This window comes from Bos indicus x Bos taurus, chromosome 7 (genome assembly GCF_003369695.1).
Source record: "Bos indicus x Bos taurus breed Angus x Brahman F1 hybrid chromosome 7, Bos_hybrid_MaternalHap_v2.0, whole genome shotgun sequence".
In the NCBI taxonomy this organism is placed as follows: Eukaryota; Metazoa; Chordata; class Mammalia; order Artiodactyla; family Bovidae; genus Bos; species Bos indicus x Bos taurus.
Genome location: NC_040082.1, coordinates 106,160,985 through 106,181,521, shown reverse-complemented (window position 1 = coordinate 106,181,521; position 20,537 = coordinate 106,160,985). Strand labels below are relative to the sequence as shown.

Below are 20,537 nucleotides of genomic sequence, written 5' to 3'. Positions count from 1 at the left end.
TTGCGTCTCCCGCCTCTCTAGTCCGCTTTAAGAGTCTTCTATTGGCTCATCTCCAGGGAAGAGCCAGTAAACTACATTTTCCGGCGTGGCCGTAGGTGGCTGCCTCCTTCCGGCCGACGTGTCTTTCAGGAAGGGGAGCGGGTGAGAGGGCAGCGATATGGCTCCTCCGGCTCCTGGTCCGGCTTCTGGCGGCTCCGGGGAGGTGGACGAGCTGTTCGACGTGAAGAACGCCTTCTACATTGGCAGCTACCAGCAGTGCATCAACGAGGCGCAGCGGGTGAAGGTGCGGCGGCTCCGGGGCTGGGAGACGCTGGGGGCGGAGACGAAAGACGCTTCCTGGTGGCCGCGGGTCGGGTTCTGATTTAAAAAACCCTACCTTTTCTCCTTGCGCCTTTTCACCCCCTACATCTCTTCAGAGCGCGGTGAGGAATTGTCTTTGTCCCTTGACAAAACTCAAAGCAGTACCATTTCGTGATAATTCTTTGACCGCTCAGTCTGCACCTTAGTAGGCGTTCGAGTAAGAGAGAGGTTCATGCTTCTATAGTAATAGTAACAAATATAATACTACTCTGCGGTAGTAATAATAGTAACAACAATAATAGTTCTCATTTGTTTCCGCCATGCCCTCAATACCCCTAAAGTAGAGACTGTTATTTATCCTCATCTTACAGGAGAGAGAACAAGGAGGCTCAAGAGAGAAATGACTTCTCGCCTGTTACCCTGCCCCACTAGCCAGTTTATTTCTCCCCAGACTTGCTCATTCATTCCTTCCTCACTGATCATCTGTATGGGCCAGGCTGTGTATCTGTGCTAGGCTCAAAGCTGTGACAAAATAGATAAAACTCCCATCTTTCTTGGAAACCTCAGTTCCCAAGGGAGGCAGATAAACAATAAGAAAGTAAGTAAAGTATCAGGGGCATCCCTGGTGGTCCAGCGGTTAAGCCTTGGCATTTCCACTACAGGAGGCATGGTTCCATCCCTGGTTGGGGAAGTTCTGAATGCCTCGCCAAATACAAATACAAATAAATAAAAGTAAGTTATTTAAAAGGTGTCAGGAAGTGGTGTGATGGAGAATGGTGGGAGTGAGCCTGACTGAGAGCTAGAAACTGCAGCTGGAAAGACCCAGGCAGTGAGTGGGTGACAGGAGAGGGGGCAGCCGGGACTGCTAGCAGCACCTTTTGGGAAGGAGATGGATGGTACTGCCTGTCACTTTGAGAGTGAGCTATTGGAGACTTTAAAAAAAACTTTTTTTTTGTATATTTATTTTTGGCTGTGTGGGGTCTTCATTGCTGCTCAGGCTCCTCTCTAGTTGCAGAGCACAGGGACTACTCATCACATGAGCTTCTCACTGCGGTGGCTTCTCTTGCTGCAGAGCACAGGTTCTAGGTTTAAGGGCTTCAGTAGTCAGAGCTTGCAGGCTCTAGAGTGCTGGCCCAGTGGTTGTGGCACATGGGTTCCGTTCCTCCAAAGCATGTGGAATCTTCCTTGACTCATCACTGGCAGGCAGACTCCTTCCCAACCACTGGACCACCAGGAAATCCCGAGGGTTTTTAAGAGCCGTGAATGTGACAGGGTCTTTGCCTGCCCTCACGGTCTAGTGTTCTGAAGAGAGTAAACAAGTAAAGAATCGAGTGACTACGTAATTACAACTTGAGCCCTGCAGGCATAGGAGACGGAAAGTGCTGATCAGATATTGGGGGCGGGGCGGTGGTGGCTGCTTCATGTGGGAGTGGTCAAATCAGACCAAGCTTCTGTGACTGTCATCTAACCCTGTGACCAAACCTTGAGAAGGCTCTCACTCCATAGGTGAGAGTCCCAAAGGTACTGAGGCAGGGGTGAGCTCTGTGTAGTCAAGGCCTAAGAGGCTGGGGTTGCAGAAGTGGGGCGAGCGCAGTTGGGGAGATGAAGGATGAAGTGAGCAGAGTGAGAGGGAGGGCCTGGGGGGGTGCGCACAGCAAGGGTTTGGAGTTTTTTCCGAAGGTCTGGGAGGCCATAGGAGCACCATGCAAGGGAGTGGCAGACGTCTTCACGGAGGCAGCCGAGGGGTTGGAGGAGTTTGGATTCTGAAGTGGAGAAGGCTTGCTTTCCCTTTTGGCCTTTGGCAGTGAGCCCCATGTCCCTGAGTGTCATCTGTGGTATGGAGGGTAAAACCTCAGACTTCAGTAAGAGGTTCGGATTCGTTGAAACCACGTTTGCATGATTGTATTAGTTTTCCGTTGTCAATGTGACTAAGGACAGCTCAAGGTAACGCAAGTTTACTATCTTGTAGCTTCTGTATGTCAGAAGTCCAACCCTGCTCTCACTAAGCTAAAATCAAGGTATCGGCCCGGCTGTGTTCTTTCTGGACATTGTGGGGAAGAATCACTTTCCTTACTCATTGAAGTTGCTGCTTCTTGGCCAGGGGCCACCCTTAGCTCCTGGAGGCTTCTAGATGCTTCTCTCCAGCCCTCAACTTCCCACATCACCCTTCCATCTCAGAATCAGCCATGGAGGGACTTTTCTGGTGTTCCAGTGGTGAAGACACTATGCTCCCAATGCAAGGGGCCCGGGTTCAATCCCTGGTCAGGGAACTGGATCCCACATGCTGCAATGAAGATCTCCTGTGCCGCAACTAACATCTGGTGCAGCCAAATAAATTAAAAAAGAAAAAAGATCCAGGCATGGGGGTTCTTGGAATCTTGCAAGTTTCCTCTTCCCCTTCATTCCTTTTGTCTAAAAGTCCTCTGTTTTTAAGGGGTTCTGTATTAGACTGGACCCTCCCAGATAACCCAGCATGGTCTCCCCATGTTCAGGGCCATAATCTTAATCACACCTGTGACGTCCCTTTTGTGACGTAAGGAAAGCTGTCCCGAGGGCTCGTGGACATCTCTCGGGGCCTTACTGCCATCAGCGTCACAGTTGTTAACGTGCCTCCCTGCTGGGTAAAGCAGACCACAGGAAGGTTTAGACAGGCCTGGCTGCGTCAGGTTCTCGCTCTTCTGTGTTCTCCCTGCAGCCAGGGCTGTCACAGCACCCCTCTGAGCCTTGCTCTCCCCTCCTGTCGGACGGGAGCCGTGACTTTCATCTCAGCAGGGCCCCGTGAGGTTCCGCGTCACACTCGGCGACCCACCTTCTGCCTTCTGTTGTGTGTCTGTTCTGTTTATGTTACAGCAGTGTGTTCTTCGAGTCTTCCTGGGTCATAATATGCAGATTTTGCCTCCCTCCTGAAGGAAGCAGCGCGAGCTGCTGTATGCAGAGAGCTGTGGAAAGCAAGGGAACCAGGTCGGCTGGCAGACCACTGTTGTTGGAGGCAAGGCTGTGGCGCAGCCTCTGAGCTGGGGCCTGGGTGCCCTCTCTGCAACATGGTAAAGATGCACTGGCACCAAACCAAGAGACCCTCCCTGACATGGCCAGAAGCATGGGAGTCCTTTCCCTGCTGAGCCCTTTGACGTGCGTTAATTCTGGTCCACAGGCCACCTAAACCCTCTTCGGCAGCCTGTATTGGCTTAAATGGTGTCCCTGATGAGATGCGTCCACTCGGAACCTGTGACTGTGACTTATTTGGAAAAGGGTCTTTGCACACTGCCAGGTGGTGCATGGCAAAGAATCCGCCTGCTGATGCAGGAGACGCAGGAGGTGGGGTTCAGTCCCTGGGTCAGGAAGATCCCCTGGAAGAGGAAATGGCAACCCACTCCAGTATTCTTGCCTGGGAAATTCTGTGGACAGAAGATTCTGGCGGGCTACATCTATGGGGTCACAAAGAGTCACACACTTCTGAGCAAACACACATGGAGCTGTAATCCAGTGAAGGATCTCTGGATGGGATCAGCCAGGATTTAGGATCGGCCCTAGACAAACCTAGACAGCATGTTAAAAGCAGAGATATCACTTTGCCAACAAATGCCCCTGTAGTCAGAGGTATGGTTTTTCCAGTAGTCATGTATGGCTGTGAGAGTGGGACCATAAAGAAAGCTGAGTACTGAAGAATTGATGCTTTCAAATTGGGGTGTTGGAGAAGACTCTTGAGAGTCCCTTGGATTGCAAGGAAATCAAACCAGTCAATCCTAAAGGAAATCAACCCTGAATATTCATTGGAAGGACTGATGCTGAAGCTGAAACTCCAGTACTTTGGCCACCTGATGTGAAGAGCCAACTCACTGGAAAAGACCCTGATGCTGGGGAAAGATTGAGTGCAAAAGGAGAAGGGGATGACAGAGGATGAAATGGTTGGATGGCATCATCAACTCAACGGACATGAGTTTGAGCAAAATCATAAGATAGTGAAGGATAGGGAAGCCTGGCGTGCTACAGTCCATGGGGTCACAAAGAGTCGGACACGGCTTAGCACCTAAACAGCAACTAAATCCAGTGACTGGTGTCCTTCTAAGAGAAAGGCAGAGAGAGGCTTGAGGCAGACAGAAAAAGTGGAGGCGGAGGTTGGGGTGACACAGCCGCCAGCCAAGGATGACCCAGAGCCGCCAGCAGCTGGATAAGGCAAAGGCGGATCCTCTCGGCTTGTGGAAGGAGCACAGCTCTGCTGACACCTTGATCTCGGACCTCTGGCCTCCAGAACCACAAGAGAATGAGTTTCTGTTGTTCTGAACCCCACCCTAGGTGGTGGTTGGTTATAGCAACTTCAGACAGGCACCCCCAGAGGTGGCCCCAGGCGGAGCCCCTGGTGTGTTGCGGTGCTGGCACCGTTGTGATGTCTGTTTCCCTACTTGGCCGTTTCTCGAGTGCCCACAAGATGGCAGGCACCGCACAGGTGTTAAGGATGCAGCAGCTAAGAAAGCCTCCAGGAGGTGACGGTCTAGTGTGGTCAGGTGACACTGATGGCCAGTCAGAGGATGGGATGTGGTCCCCTTGCCCAACCCCACCCCTGGCCTCCCTGGACAGTTCCCCTGGCTCTCAGCGCTGGCTGCACCTCTGAGCCGTTTGCAGGCAGTTTGAGGCCCCCCTCCCTGTGGTTGGATGTCACTGGTGGACGTGAGCCTCCTGGCTTTTGGGATCTTTGAGCTCCCAGCTGGTGCTGATGAGCCGTCAGGACTAGGCACCAGGGCACTCCCCTGGTGGCATGCTTCATGGTTCCTGGGGTTCCCTGGTCTGTACAACTGTCTTCGTTCTTATGCCTCCCAGAAGCTCTTCTCTTTGGCTGCTTGGGAAAGTCCTGAGGTCTGCATGTGGGGTCTCAGTGACCCCCCCTCGGCCATCCCGCAGGGTCGGTGGTGTGCTGTTTGACGCAGAGGGCAGCTGAGGCTCAGGGTGGCGTCTGGTCCCTCACAGGGCATCTCACTGTGTCAGTGCTTCACAGATACCAAGAGCCAGCATTTGTCTCTCTCTTGTTTTGAAGAAGATAATCTTACTTATTTTACTTTTGGCTGCCCTGGGTCTTCGCTGCTGCACGCAGGCTTTCTCTAGTTGCGGTGAACGGGGGTACTCAGAGTGTGGGCCTCACTGCAGCGGCTTCTCGGGTAGAGCACGGGCTGTAGAGTTGGGGCTTCAGTAGCTGTGGCGCACAGGCTTGGTGACCTTGCAGCATGTGGGCTATTCCCAGATCAGGGATTGGACCCGTGTCTCCTGCATTGGTGGGCGGATTCTTTACCACTGAGCCCCCAGAGAAGCCCCTTGTCTCTCTCTCTCTCTTTTTTTATACTGCAAGTGGTGTGGGGACCCCAGCTGGGTTGTCCTCCCCAGTGTCCAGCTCAGGGTCTTTTGAGAGTCACTTCTTTAGGAGACACTGTGTTCCAAGTCCTGGCCAGATCCCGGCTGGCCACTGTGGCTGGAGCAAGCTACCGAGACCCCGTGGCGAAGCTGGCTGGAGTCCAGCTGGGGCCAGGAGCCAGGCTTCTTGTTAGCAGTCTCCGGTGGCCTGAGAGGAGGACACGTCCACCTCCCTCACACCCTCAGGCTGGGAAGAAGGCCTGGGCACTTGGAGTCTGGTTCTCAGCATTGGGGGAGGGTAGTCCTGGCACGCGCCCACTGGTGGGGCTCCAGGCCATTGTCCCCCAGCTCGGGCAGCTTGGCAGGCCGTTCTCTCTGTGGGTCCCCAGGCCCCGTGGTTTGGAGTGGCGGCTCCAAGGTGGCCAGGCCCGCTTGCCCGGTCACTTTCCTCTCCCGGCCCCCGCGTGGCCTGTCCCAGCACCCCCACGCCCTCTGGGCTGAGTTGCTCTGTGCCTGCCCGCCCCAGGCACCGTGGGGCCTCCAGGAAGTCGGCCAGCACTCCAGGGCATGGTCCAAGGCTGTTCGCCCAAGGAGGGGCCCTCGCGTGCCCACAGCCGCACGGGGGCCCTCTTCAGGGTCCTGCAGTGAACTCTGCATGAGCGCCTTACAGCTGCTGCTGGGTTCTGTGCGGTGACTGGGCTGACTGAACATGGCCTGTGGACCTCGTCCCCACGGACACGGCAGTCCCCAAGGACTCCCCCCGCCTGGCTAGACCCCAGCATTGCTGTGCTGGGGCAGCCAAGCTGAGCTCTCCCAGAAAGGTCCTCTGAGTGAGGCGAATCTTCGTCTCTCCTGTTTGTCACATTTAAAGAGCATTTTGAAACCAAAGCAGCATGGAAGGATCCGCTGCAGACCGTAAAGTCTGCTTTGCACGTCCCGCACCAGGTCCCATCCCTTCTCCAGCATCAGCCATCCATCTCCAGATAGGAGTCTTCCCAAGCCTGCTTTCTGGGCTTGTACAGACTTAGGCATCAGTGCATGCCCACCCCCAACCCCACTGCAGGCGTCCTCAGACCACCCGGACTGTTGAGCTGCTTCCATTTTGGTCTGCTGCACGTCGGGGTCCTTCCCCATCGGCATGAGCAGCCGTGTCCCGTGATCAGAAACGTGGCTTCTGCCCTGGCCCCTTCTGTATGGCTGGGGCCGTTTCAGCACTGTTGTGTCCCTGTCTCTCACCCAGCCAGATGGGGGTGACAGTCGAGCCTCCTTTCCCAGGGGGATGTCCTGGGGAGGACAGAATGGGGTGCCCAGCATGCTGCGTGCCGTCCGTGGCGGCTGCTCTCCTGCGGCCGAAGGTCCTAAGGCGGCAGAGAGCCAGGGCGGGGACTAGGGTCCAGGCTCCTGGGAAGGCTGCCCGCGGCTGGCCTCTGCGGGCCTGCTGGCTGCACGGCCCCCATGAGTCCTGACCTGCCTTTGCTTCTGCAGCCATCCAGCCCGGAGAGAGATGTGGAGCGGGATGTCTTCCTGTACAGAGCATACCTGGCCCAGGTGAGCGTGGGCCCTTGACCATGACTGCCGGGGCCCTGGGACAGGAGAGTCAGGAGCAGTGTCGGAGGGGGCGGGAGCCACGCAGCCCGTGTGGCCGCCCCAAGTCGGTGCAGGTCACTGAGGCCCTGCAGCACCAGCTCAGGAGACCGGCGTTGGGGTTTCTTGCTTTGCTTTTTTTTTTTTCCCACTCAATCAGTAGATTTTACTTGTTCAGTATGGTTCTGGGTTTACAAAATAACCGAGCAGATGATAAAAAGAATTCCAAATCCCTAGCCCCATCCCACAGGCATTTTCTCTCATTAACAGTTTGGGTTCGTGGGGCACTTTTGTTACAACTGATGCACTGGTATTGATACTCTTATTAACTAGAGCTAGCAGTTTAGACGCTACAGTTAAATTTTTAAAAGCATCATTACATGTTGTGCTCAGTCATGTCCAACTCTTTGTGACCCTGTGGACTGTAGTCCGCCAGGCTCGTCTGTCCATGGGATTTTCCAGGCAAGAGTACTAGAGGGGGAAGCCATTTCCTACTCCAAGGGATCTTCCCACCCAGAGATGGAACCCACATCTCTTGGCGTCTCCTCCATTGGCAGGCAGGTTCTTTACCTGGGTCTTAAAAAGCAGCATTCCCCTGGGACATGATACAGTGAGAGTTCATCCCCCTGTTGTAAAAACAACCCGGACTCTGCAGAGGATTGAGCTGTGCCCACCGGGTTCCCACCCCAGGCCCACAGCACGGGTGTGGCTGCCAGCCTCGTGCCCTTAGAGCAGCGGGGAGGGGGCAGGCCTGGGCTGCCATTGTGGGGGGCACATGGCCTCACGTCAGGCCTCAGGTGGCTTCCCAGGTCTGTTTGCCTCTTTCCCTCTGCGGAGCATTCTAGAACCTGAGGGGACTTCCCCCTGTGGCCCAGGTGCTCCTCCCCGCTACCTCCCACCTCCAGGGTATGTGTGCCCCCATCAGAGTAGGGTGCCCAGTGCACTCCAGAGTCTCCTTGGATATGTTCACATATACGTGTGTGTCTTTAAAAGATAAACATATGTAGGGACTCCCCCGGTGGCCCAGTGGTTACGGCTCTGTGGCTTCCATGCAGGGGTCACAGGTTTGATCCCTGGTCGGAGAACTAAGGCCCTACATACCGCGTGGCAAGGCCAAAAAATTCTTTTTTAATAAATTTTTAAAAACTAAAGGTGAAGACATGTAGAAGGCAATGAACACACTGAAACTGCCTGGAAAGCAACAGGAAAATGGGTCCCTGATTGCGGTTTCCCTTGGCAGTGACCTCCCTGCTGGGTGTCTGTGGGCGGGGCAAAGCACGTGCCCAGATTCCCTGATCCTGGTGACCCCCTCCCCTTCACCACGCGGTGCTGCACAGTGACTGGCCAGGGTCTGCAGCTGGAGCAGCGGGCAGCCTGGCTCCCGAGGGCCAAGGGGCGTCCCTGGGAGCGGTAGGTACTGGGGCTTCAGCAGGGCGCTGCTGGCACCAAGCAGCCCTTGTGTGTTCCACGGGGTCTGGGACACAAACCGCACCGGGAGGGCGGGCGGGGCTGACAGCGTCCGTGTCCTGCCCGCAGAGGAAGTACGGCGTGGTGCTGGACGAGATCAAGCCCTCCTCCGCCCCGGAGCTGCAGGCCGTGCGCATGTTTGCTGAGTACCTGGCCAGCGACAGCCGGCGGTGAGGCTGGGGCACCGTGGGCGGGCCTGGGTGGGCAGGGGCTGTCTGGTCGGCATCCCTGCTGTGTCCCCTCGCCTTGCTGAGCCTTGGCTCCCCTCACCCGCACAGCGGGGGCAGTGAGGGGCCCTGCTTCAAGGAGGTCTCTGTGGGGGTGGGGGACCAGAGGTGGGGACTGCACAGCTGCCTAGGGGCTGCAGGAGCCTTGTTGCTCAGAGAGCTTCCCCGGGACACACGCGGGGACCCTCCCACCTTCCGTTGCTGCTCGCCTGCCTTGCGGGGAGGCGCTGGCGGCTGCACCGCCTGTCATTCATCTCTGCAGACGGGTGGGAGGGTGGACGCTATGTCCTCACTCTGAGCTGCATGTCCACCTCGTGCCGCTGATCAGCAGTCATCAGACTCCCTCAGGCGGTGGCCGGCAGAGGCGAGGGTCAGGGCTGTAGGGATCCGGAAGCGCTGGGTCTTCCAGGACCAGGCCCGCCTGTTCTCTGCTGCCCGGTGTGGGGTCTGAGACCGCTCACAGTCCGGCCATGCTGGCTTCGGGTGGCTCCTGCTCAGGCAGGTCTGGGCTGGGATGCTCACCCAGGTGCCTGTGAGCTCAGCCTCTGGCTGGGAGCTGTGTGGCCCTGCCTCACCTGTGCGCGGAGCACCAGCCTGACCCAGCAGGCCCTGTGGTCCCCCTGCATCTCGGTTCCCCCCACACCCAGAAATGGACTGCTCACAAGCCCCCTGGGATTTCAGAGGTGAAACACCCCCCAGAGGGTGGCTGGGCTAGAAGGCTGGGGCAGCACAGCCCATGACACGGAGACGCTCTGCTCTGTGAGCCAACTCCAGCTGCCCGTCTCAGCGCCGGGGCCTTCTCTCACAGCACTGTGATGCTTTGGGGGATCTCAGGGAGGTCCTCTCCTGAACTCTGCCCCGTGGAGCTTGTTAGACCAGGATGAGGTCATGACCTCGTCGATACTAGCTTCCCTCATGGGCTGCTGCAGCCCTCTGTGGGTCCCAAGTGTGGATATCTCCTGTGACCCCCACTCTGCTCCTCATGGAGGGCAGCACCCTGTGCGCAGCCTACTTTGATCTGGCTCCTTGGTCCACAAAGAGACCTGAGGGGTTTCTTCAAAGAGGCTTAAGCGGTGGCAGCTGAATCAGATCAGATCAGATCAGTCGCTCAGTCGTGTCCAACTCTGCGACCCCATGAATCGCAGCACGCCAGGCCTCCCTATCCATCACCAACTCCCGGAGTTCACTCAGACTCAGTCCATCGAGTCGGTGATGCCATCCAGCCATCTCATCCTCTGTCGTCCCCTTGTCCTCTTGCCCCCAATCCCTCCCAGCACCAGAGTCTTTTCCAATGAGTCAACTCTTTGCATGAGGTGGCCAAAGTACTGGAGTTTCAGCTTTAGCATCATTCCTTCCAAAGAAATCCCAGGGCTGATCTCCTTCAGAATGGACTGGTTGGATCTCCTTGCAGTCCAAGGGACTCTCAAGAATGTTCTCCAACACCACAGTTCAAAAGCATCAATTCTTCGACGCTCAGCTTTCTTCACAGTCCAACTCTCACATCCATACATGACCACAGGAAAAACCATAGCCTTGACTAGACGAACCTTTGTTGGCAAAGTAACGTCTCTGCTTTTGAATATGCTATCTAGGTTGGTCATAACTTTCCTTCCAAGGAGTAAGCGTCTTTTAATTTCATGGCTGCAGTCACCATCTGCAGTGATTTTGGAACCCAGGAAAATAAAGTCTGACACCGGGACCCCCAAAAGCTGTGAACCTGACCTCGTTAGAAACGGGGTCTCTGCAGATGTAAGTGGTTAAGGACCTTGAGCTCATCTTGGATGTAAGGTGGGCCCTAAACCTAGTGACGGGTGTCTTCAGAAGAGAGGGAGAGAAGACACAGACGCGGAGGCCACCTAAAGACACAGGCAGAGATCTGGACAAAAGAAGACACAAGCCAAGGACTGCCACAGCTCCGAGAGCTGGCGGGGCGGTCCCGGACACGCTGTCCCTTGGAGCCTTGCAGAAGAAACCAAGTCCTGCCAACACCTTAAAAAAAACAAACTATTTGACTGCACTGAGTCTCAGTTGCCACATGCAGAATCTTTGATCTTCACTGCAGCATCTTTAGTTGCGGCATGTGACATCTTAGCTGTGGTACTTGGGATCTAGCTCCCTGATCAGGGATTGAACCAGGGCCCCCTGCGTTGGGGGCATAGAGTTTTAGCCACTAGACCACAGGGAAGTCCCCTGACAACACCTTGATTGCAGACTGCTGGCTTCTAGAATTGTGAGCGAATACATCCTGTTGTTCCACTGCTTCCTGGCACCTGGTGCTTTGTGATGACCCCCGGACAGTTAAGACAGGCGCCCTCTCTGCACCTCACTAGCCTGGGTGATGAGCCCTTTGGGAAGGGGAAGGAGCTCCGGGACTGCTACAAGCATTACAGAAAAGAACCGACAGGAAGCCCAGGGCGTGGAGCTGGTGCTCACAGTGCGCCCGTCCTGACAGTGCAGACTGCCTGGGAGCAGGTGGTGGAGAAGGCACCAGAGCCCACGGGGTGACCACAGCACGTCCCAGTAACAGCCTACAACACCGATGTTAGGAGGACAAGTGCAGGCTGCGTGTTCACCGCCTGCGCGGGGAAGCAGGCAGGAAGCTTTGTGAGGTGGCCTTGGGGCAGCTCATGCCAGCCCCGTGGGATCCCTGCACAGTCCTGCCGCACGCGCAGTGGGCAGCACACTCAGCTGTGAAGTCACTTGTCCGTCAGGCCCCTCTCTGGTGGGCGCGGAGAGGCTGAAGACATGTCCCTGGCCTCCAGGGGCCCTGGGGTACACAAACATTTGGTCACCACCCCCCAGGAACCCACGTGAGATGTAGGCGTTTGCTGAGACGACATCAGTCCCGAGCCACAACATTTTCCAGTAGTGACACAGGGCCCTTCTCTCATTAATTGCTCAGCAGCCCTTTGAAACAAGAATCCCAACTCCTCAGTTCAGTTAAGCACTTCATTTCTGGTGTAATGTGACGTGTGGGTGCGCCCAGCTGGTCCTCAGGCCAGCCCGGACTCTGGCCTGGCGCCAGCACACCACCCACCTGTCGGAAGCAGTCAGGCTGGGGAGCCAGGGACAGCCACCTTGGCCGCGGGGCGTCCTCCCACACAGCCGCCCTCAGGACCCAGGCCCAGTGCTGACCGAGGTAGACCTGGACCCTCTGCTGAGACCACCAGCCTCCTGGGGAAGTTGGCGGCGTCATGAAGATGGAGTGCACCTGTGTAGCCTCATGTCCCTGCCGTGGGAGGTGCCCCCAGCAAAGCCAGCCCACCCCTCTGCACTGGGGTGGTGTGGACACCTCAGCCCTTGAGCACTGATGCCGGGGTAGCGCGGGGCCTGGGTGGTCATCTGCGGGCAGGGCCAGGCATGACCCTTCCTGCACTGCATCTCCCCACGGGGCCTGGCGCACCTGACCCCACTTCTGGCCTCGGTTTCCCCGTGTGTGTGAAGGCTGAGAAGTGCCTGATGAGGTGGGGACTGGCACCCAGAGGGGCTCTTGGTGCAGACAGCTGGGCCCATCCTGCCTACTGCTGCTCTGTGCCCGCAGGGGCCTGACTTGCCGTCTCTGGGCCTGTTCCCCCTGGGGGTGCGGCCACCTCCTGCCCCTGCCTTGGGCCATGAGCAGCTGTGTCTCACAGGGATGCGATCGTGGCCGAGCTGGACCGGGAGATGAGCCGGAGCGTGGATGTGACCAACACCACCTTCCTGCTCATGGCTGCCTCCATCTATTTCTACGACCAGAACCCAGATGCAGCCCTGCGCACCCTTCACCAGGGGGACAGCCTGGAGTGGTGAGTGGCCATCCTACATGGGGGTTTGGGGGGTGCTGCCTGAGAGGCAGCTCAGAGCCTCATCAGCCGTTGTCATAGGAACGGCGAGGGGGGCTGCTTGGAAAGTGGGCCTGGGGTGGGGTGCAGGCCTCTCGTTCCAGCTCCAGCTCTTGTTCCCAGTCCCAGAGACACTCTCTTCCGCACGGCTGGGCTGCTGCTCTGAGGACACGGCAGCCTCCGCTGAAAAGCCTCTGTTCGCAGCAGCAGAGCTGAAAGCACCTTTGTCTCTGCCTGAGGCCTCTGTGCCCGCCCTCCCTCCATGAAGCCTTGTGCTCCTCTGTCCAGGGCCCTGGCCTGTCCACCTCTTCCTTGGGCCCTCACCACCCTCCACTGAGGCCGGGCCTTGGGCACTACAGGCCTGGGCCCTGAAGCCCTGTGCAGCCTGAGCTGGCTCCACCCCCACCCCAGGAGGCGGCTCTGGGCTGTGGTGTGATCCTTGCTCTGGCCAGGGCTCCACGAGCCCTCTAGTTGCTGCCTTGCCTTGGTTAGTCTTCCTTCTCACCCATTTATACCCCACCTCAACCCAGAAGGGGGTTTGCAGTCGGCCCGGTACATGGCTGCGGTGGCAGTGGACCCACGAATGTTCCTCATGCCCCTCCCCAGGCTCTTCTGGGCACTGGGTCATTCTGGCGGGAAGGCTCTGGAACAAGAGGCCACATTAGTGATCGCCGGTCCCAGCTGTCTAGGTCTAAGAGGGGCTGGTGGGTGTGGATGCTGAAGGCAAGGAGCACTTGCTTACCTGCAGCTCTTCCATCTGGGAAAGAAGCGGGTGCAAACCTGGTGGCTGGCCATGGGATGGGCAGGGAGCGGGCCGCAGGCCTGGGGACCCCGTGGAGCTCTAGGCCTGATCCTGCTCGACGGAGGCACGGCCTGGGAAGCGATGGGGCGCTGGTTACGGCGAGCAGTGCCCACAGAGTTTGATTCTACCGGGCTGATGGTCAGCTTCAGTTTTCCCCTCTGCAAAGTGGGACTGGTGGCCCGAGCACTAACAGGAAGTTTCGGGAAGGTGGTGCTTACACAGAGTGAGCTCCCAGTGGGAGGGTACGGTGGGGTGAGGGTTCACGGACCACATACCTTTCCTGCAGCATGGCCATGACAGTGCAGATCCTGCTGAAGCTTGACCGCCTGGACCTTGCCCGGTAAGCCCGACCCCACCGGGGGCTGCTGGGTAATGGCCTGTGCCTGGGGGTGGGAAGGGAGGGTATCTTAGCCAAGGCCAGGCTGTGCTTGGACCCTGAATTCTCCAGAAACTGGTCCTCTGTCTTCAGTGGGGACCACCTCGAGCACGCCCCCTGGCTCAGATCATCAGCAATGCGAATGTTTCTCCATGTAGTGCGTTCTGGTCCACAGGGGTGACGGCACCACTGCTTACCTACCCATCCCTGCGTGGTGCTGCCTGGGACAAGGGATATCGCTGCCGGTGCCTCAGCTTCCTTCTGTGAGGCCGGCAGCAGGGCCTGGCCTACAGGGTGGGAGCAGGCTTCGGGTGTGTGCGGCCGCAGCGGGGTGCTAAGGCCTCATGAGCAAGGAACTCGGGCAGGGGTGGGGGACAGTAGCCTGGCCCCACAGCCACTGGGCACCTCTCCTCCGCCCCCAGGAAGGAGCTGAAGAAGATGCAGGACCAGGACGAGGACGCTACGCTCACCCAGCTGGCCACCGCCTGGGTCAGCCTGGCTGCGGTGAGCCCCTGCCCAGCCTGGGCCGGAGCACGAGGCTGCTGCTGGGCTTCATGGACACCCCAGGCCTCGTGCTTTCTTGGGGGCCGGTCACCCGAAAGAGCCCAGCACGTTTTCCCCATCACTCAGCCTTGACCCCTTCTGGCTTCCTATAGGCCAATAGCTTGGCCAGACCCAGGGTGAACCGACTGGGGGGCTCCAAACCGGACTCGGCATGCTCTCCCTGCACGCACTCACACTCTGGGGCCTGGCCCCAGGCTTGGCTGCTGCTCAGCTTGCTCTCCAGCTCCTGGCACAAAGCTGGGGCCCAAGTCCCTCCTCGAGCCCAGCCCCCTACCCCCACATGCCCGGGCACCCCTCTCCTGGCAGCAGCCCTGTTTCGGTCTTGGGCTTTTGACTTCCTTTCTCTGAGTTCACGCTCTTGTCCAGGCTTTTTAAAGTGTGCTCCTTGTCTGCGTGTATCTGCATGTTGTTTTGCACGGCTGAGGCCTCACCCCATAGGATCCATTCAGTGCAGGGGACACACCCCAACAGTCCTCTCTGTAGCCTTGCATTTGTTCACAAGTGCATCTTCGTGTCAGGCTCCCCTGCCAGTGTGACACTGTGTCTCTACCAGGCAGACAGAACCTGCTATTCAGAATGCGGGTGGGCGGGCTCAGGACCGACCATGGAGCAGAGGCCGGTGGGCCCTGTGTCCCAGCCCAGACCTTGGCCCAGCTGCCAGTGCGTTGATTCCTCCTTGAAGCTGAGCCTTTCAAGTCTGTAAACTGAGGGCTCGAGGGAGCCGGGTTTGAGGGGTCTGCACAACGCCTCGGCCCCTTCGCAGTACAGGCTGCTCAAGGGCTTCTGTGCGGAAGGTGTCGGTGTCCCCAGGGTGCCTGCCCTGAGATCCTCCAGGAGGGAGCAGGCCGGGGCAGGGCAGGGTAGCAGGGTGACAAGGCGGTGGTGTCCCAACTGTCCCCGCAGGGAGGTGAGAAGCTCCAGGACGCCTACTACATCTTCCAGGAGATGGCCGACAAGTGTTCGCCGACCCTGCTGCTGCTCAATGGGCAGGCAGCCTGCCACATGGCGCAGGGCCGCTGGGAGGCTGCTGAGGGCGTACTGCAGGAGGCACTGGACAAGGTAAGGGCAGGCCCAGCCCCACCCCAGAAACAGGTGCGGCAGGGACCCTACGGCCTGCCTGCTGGCCAGGTGGGGATTCTCATGCTGACGCAGCTAAAAGTCGGGATTGTGAACCACAGTCCTCATTCTGACTTCTTTTGAAAATGGGAGGATCCAGTCAGCCCAGGCCTGAGCTAAGCAAACACGCCCCGTCTCCTCCTCACTGATGCCGCCCCTACCTGGCCTGGGGCGTTTCAGGGTGATGACCCCTGACCTGGATCTGTGCTTGAGAGAGACCCCTGCCGTTGGCTGCTGAGGAGCGAGTAGAGCGCACACAGACGTGTCGCCTGTGCCCGTGCTCACCGAGCGGAGGGCCTGAGCGTGCCGCCCGCGGAGGCTGGGGGCCGCTGCAGTGGCCTGCCTTCTCCCGACCGACAGCTGAGGCAGTTTCTGATACAACGAGAAACTGACGCCACTGGGCAGCCCCTCCCTCTTCACCTCTGCGAGGGGCCGGGCTGTCACGGCAGGCTGTTGGCCGCGCGGGGACAGGCCAAGGGCGTGGTGGGGTCATCAGGCTGCGTGTGTGGAGCTGTGACCCATGCCGGTGCCCAGGGTCCATGCGGCCCCTTGAGCCTGTGACACCCCGACTGGCATGTCGCCGCCATGTCTCGCCCCCCATCAGGGCCTTTGGGCTGGGGTTCCTGGCCAAGGCAGCAGCCGAGCCCATTCCCAGGATTCCCCGGGCTTCAGCGCCCAGTGTGGGCGGGTGAGGGGAGGTCAGCTGCTTGGAGGTTCTGGTAATTTCCTGCAGTTTCCTGTCAAGTCCCCTGGGGAGTGGGCGGGCCCTACCCCATGTTCTCAGGCCTCACAGCTGCAGCAGGAAGACCAGCTCGCTGGGCTGTGATACGCTGAGGCTGCCTTGGCCTAGACTCTGTCACCTTAAGATTTGTGATAAATAAATAGGCCCCTCGGAAACTGCAGCAAGCGGAGTCTTCATGTCAGTCTGACCTGTTAAGGAAGCACCAAGCCCCTGAGGAAAGCAGCTGGTGTGGGGAAACGGAAGGCTCCGAGGTCTCCACCTGGCCAAGCATCCAGTCACGGGGCACACTGCGTCTTATAGCCCCAGCCCTGTCTGAGCTGGCCCACCCCTGTGAGTGGGCCAATCCACTGGCCTGGAGAAGCTGACCCTGCCCATCCCCTTTGTTGTCAGGACAGCGGCCACCCTGAGACGCTGATAAACCTCGTTGTCCTGTCCCAACACCTGGGCAAGCCTCCTGAGGTAGGCCCCTCCCCGCCCCCAGCAGGTGCAGCAGGGTTTTCTGGCCCTCGCAATGCCAGCCTGTGGTGGGCAGGGGTCTCCAGTGAGGCCCCGGCTCCACAGGGAGCTCGAGGTCACGGAGTCTGAACTTCAAGGCTAGCCTGGGGTTGGGAAAGGAACCTGCTCCCCATGAGTGGATGCGGCTGCCATTGACCCTGGGAAGTTGGTGGTACAGTCACTCCCCCAGGGCCCCCACCCTGCCCAGAGCTCAGAGAGTCCTGTGGACACGTGAGCTGAGGCTCGGGGCTCCCACGGTGGGAGCCAGCCTGTGTCATCTCACAGTCAGGAGCAGGCAACAGGACAGAGAAATGGGGCCCAGGGGAGCCATCCCAGTGAGCCTGTCTCATCTGAGGGTGCAGGGGGAGGATGCGGGGCACTGCCCATTAGGTGCCAGGCCCAGGCGGCCAGGGGCCCCCCACCCCAGGGCTTCATGGGGGTCTGTCCCCAGTGCCTGTGGAAGGGCCCCTGGCAGCCTCAGGGCTGGGGTGGTGTGGGACAGATAGGACAGCGCCCCCACTCAGCACAGAGACACCCCCAGACTACCAGTTTGGAAGAAGCAGAGCTGCATAGACGCCCACAGCCCCGTATGTCAGGGCTGGGCGCGAAGTTCTGTCTTGGCCCCAGTTCCCATCCCCAGGCCTCTGGGGTGTCTCCATACAGTGTGCCCAGAACAAACTCACCTCCTTTCCCAGCCCCATCCCCCTGACCTGCCGTCCACTCCGTCTGGCCCCCTGCCTCTCCCCGGGCCTGGGTCCCCACCCAGCCCCCATCCCTGAACCTGGTGCATCCCTTCAATCATGTGCAAGTACAGGCTCCCGGCCCCGCCCCCCAGGGTCCCCTCTAGTTCAGCACGATTCCGGGGTGTGGGGTGATGGAAAAACGGAGGGTAAATCGGGGCTCTTGCCTGGGTCTGGCTGGGTGGCCCTTGCTTCATCCCATTCTGCTTTCCAGGTCAGAGCCAACGTGGGTCCCCACGTTTAGCTAACCTTGCCTCCTCCCACAGGTGACAAACCGCTACCTGTCCCAGCTGAAGGACGCCCACAGGTCGCACCCCTTCATCAAGGAGTACCGGGCCAAGGTGAGCCGTTGGGGTGGCCCAGCTCTGCACCCCAGATCCCGCAGGCTCTACTAGGCAAGGTGGGGACTCGGGGCCTGGCTCACAGATTGTCCCGTTTCTCTGTCTCTCTGCGCCCCCCCCCCCCCACTCCTGCACCCCCAACTCGCATCAAAGGAGAACGACTTTGACCGGCTGGTGCTGCAGTATGCCCCCAGCGCCTGAGGCCTGCCCCAGATGCACTTCCGGAGGAGCCGTGGGAATGCGAGGCCAGGGCTCTGCTGCCCTCTCTGCTGGGCACTTGCCCTTTGGCTAGAAGTACAGGCTGGAAGCCCATCCCAGCCTGCCGTTTTTCAATAAATGTCTCCATTCCAGGAATCCCCACCCAATTTGTGTTTGCTCCAGCCACTTTGAAGGGGCAGATGGGAGGGACCCCTGCTGACCAAACAGCTACCCCCACGCCCAGTTGGCATCCAGGGAAACTGAGGCACAGGGAGGTCACAGCCATCACAAGGGGTACCAGGATTTAAACGCAGCACCCCTGGGGGGTCTGGAGGTGGTGAGGGTGCCGGAAGTACTCGGGTCTCAGCTCAGTTGAGTGGGGAGGGGGCGTGCCGGGTCCTCATAGGAGGAAACATTGCCCTACCGCACCGGCCCCTGCTCCTTGCTGCCGTGTGGTGAGTCAGGACAGGCCCGCCATGATGGGGGCGTGGGTGCCAAAGCACCGCTGTGGCCGAAGCACTGAGCTCCTTGCCCAGAAAGGTGACTGCCTAGTGAGCACCCGTTGATAAGTAGAAGCTGGACAACAGAGGGAGGGGGAGTGGCCGGGGTCTCTGGGATGAGGTCACCGTTGAGCTGTGTCCGCCTGAACAAGAAGGATCAGTCAGCCCAGGTTCTGGGAGATCAAGCCTCCTGGGCAGAAAGAACAGCCTGTGCAAAGATCCTGGGGCCTTACTAGAGTCAACAAGCCCGATGGAGCTTTGTCTCTGGGCCCTTGCCTGGGGAGGGAAAGAAAGACGATACTTGGCTTCCCTGAACCTGACCTCATCTGTCTCAGAGGTGGCCTTTGACTGCCGAGACAGGACAGAGAGCAAGGGACCCCCAGCCCCTCCCCGCTAGGTCAGCAGGGGATTGAGGTGGCAGAAGCCTTCCGGGGCAGGGGTGTGTATGAGGGTGAGGGCTGGGGTAAGCTCCCTGGGGAAGAGGAGGCCTGCCCTTTCAGGAAGTGCAAGGTACAGGTCCCTTTCTTGGGACTTCAGCAGCCCCCCTCAGAGCCCTCAGTGCCTGGGAGCTCTGGTTCCCAGCTGCCAGTACCAGGAGCCACCTTTTGTTTCTGCTCTGCACCCACCCGTTGGCAGCCTCCTACCTGGGCCGTGCCAAAATGAAACTTGAGGCTGGGCTGGGGCTGGTGTGGGGGGGCAGCTCTCCCCTTACTGATGGGTGCCATAGTGACCAGATAGTGCCTGGAGGGGTGGGGGCAGAGATGGCTGGTTGGGGAGGTGCAGGGCTACCCAGCTGGACTTACAGAGGCATGTCCAGCAGCCTGGGACCCCTTAGCTCCCCTCAGCTTGCCAGGCTGGCTATGGAATTGGGTATCTTTAATGGACAGAATCCTTGCCCACACGGAGAGCACATTAAAAAATAGTAGGAGGCAGAGCAGGACAGATGGTGACATGTGCCAATAAGAAGGCTGATGGGGCAGGGGGATCCGGGAGGTGCAAGGACCAGCTGACGTAGGTAAAGCCTGAAGGGGAAGGAAGAGCCTTGCCAATACCTGAGGAAACAGCCAGTGCGAGGACCCTGGGGCAGAACTGCTTGCTGTTGGAGAGCTACCTCCAGCCATGAGGCCAGTGCAGCTGGAATGGAAGGAGCAAGGTGAAGAGAGGAGGCCGTGAGGGTGGGTTGTGAGTCACAGTGAGAAGGTGGGCTTTTACTCTTGGTGATGGGAGCCATGGAAGGCTGTGAGCAGCGGAGGAGCAGGTAGGTTTCCTCTGGCCTCTGTGTGGGGTGAGGAGGAGGCACAAGGGTGGCCAAGGGTTCAGTAAGGCTGTACAGATGCAGAGACTTGACTGGATTCTGGGAATGTCTGAAGGTGGAGTGAATTGGATGTGCTGGAAGACTAGGGGTTGGGACAGGCAGTAAGGGAAAAGAAGAGGGATGGGGGTCCTCTTGACCCCTCTCTCTTCCATTTTCACCTGTGTGCTTGAAGGCCAGGTCAGGCTAGTGGCTGTATGGAACCCAGCCAGGCTCCTGCAGGGCCCACACTGATTCCTTAACTCTACCTTGAAAGGTGGTGGGAGGACTCCTAGGTAGGGGGAAGGGAGGGGCACAAGTGTACAAGAATCCCCGGGGGCTGGAATGAAGGCTGTCAGTGGCAGAAGAGACGATGTCCTCAAGAGGTGACCTTTGGGGGCTTTGGACACAGGGCCTGGTGGGTGGATAATGGAAGATCACCAGGGGTGGTCCCAATGAAGCAGTGGTTTGGATTCAACCCAAGTGGCCCCCCACACACCTTGGGGCACCCACTCCCTTGGCCTCCCTGAAGGTCTGTTAACCTGCTGCAGTGGCCTGCCGGGTCCTCAGGGGCATGGAGAGCAGCAGGTGGCCCTCAGGCCAGGACGTGGTGAGGCGTGAGTGTGGGACAGG

General features: G+C 58.7%; 1 protein-coding gene across 2 annotated transcripts; it reads left to right on the top strand.

The window, feature by feature from the left end:
- COPE (coatomer protein complex subunit epsilon) lies at window positions 1-18,275 on the top strand. 2 transcript variants are annotated; one of them, XM_027548350.1, is made up of 10 exons: window positions 1-283; window positions 7,126-7,188; window positions 8,761-8,861; window positions 12,551-12,703; window positions 13,828-13,881; window positions 14,340-14,421; window positions 15,385-15,540; window positions 16,730-16,798; window positions 17,841-17,915; window positions 18,069-18,275. In XM_027548350.1, the coding sequence occupies exons 1-10, from the start codon at window positions 158-160 to the stop codon at window positions 18,114-18,116; spliced, it is 927 nt and encodes a 308-aa protein (XP_027404151.1). In that variant the 5' UTR covers window positions 1-157; the 3' UTR covers window positions 18,117-18,275. The 2 variants fall into 2 exon arrangements, with proteins under 2 accessions (XP_027404151.1, XP_027404152.1); XM_027548351.1 differs by lacking the exon at window positions 16,730-16,798.
- Window positions 18,276-20,537: the final 2,262 nt, after the last annotated feature.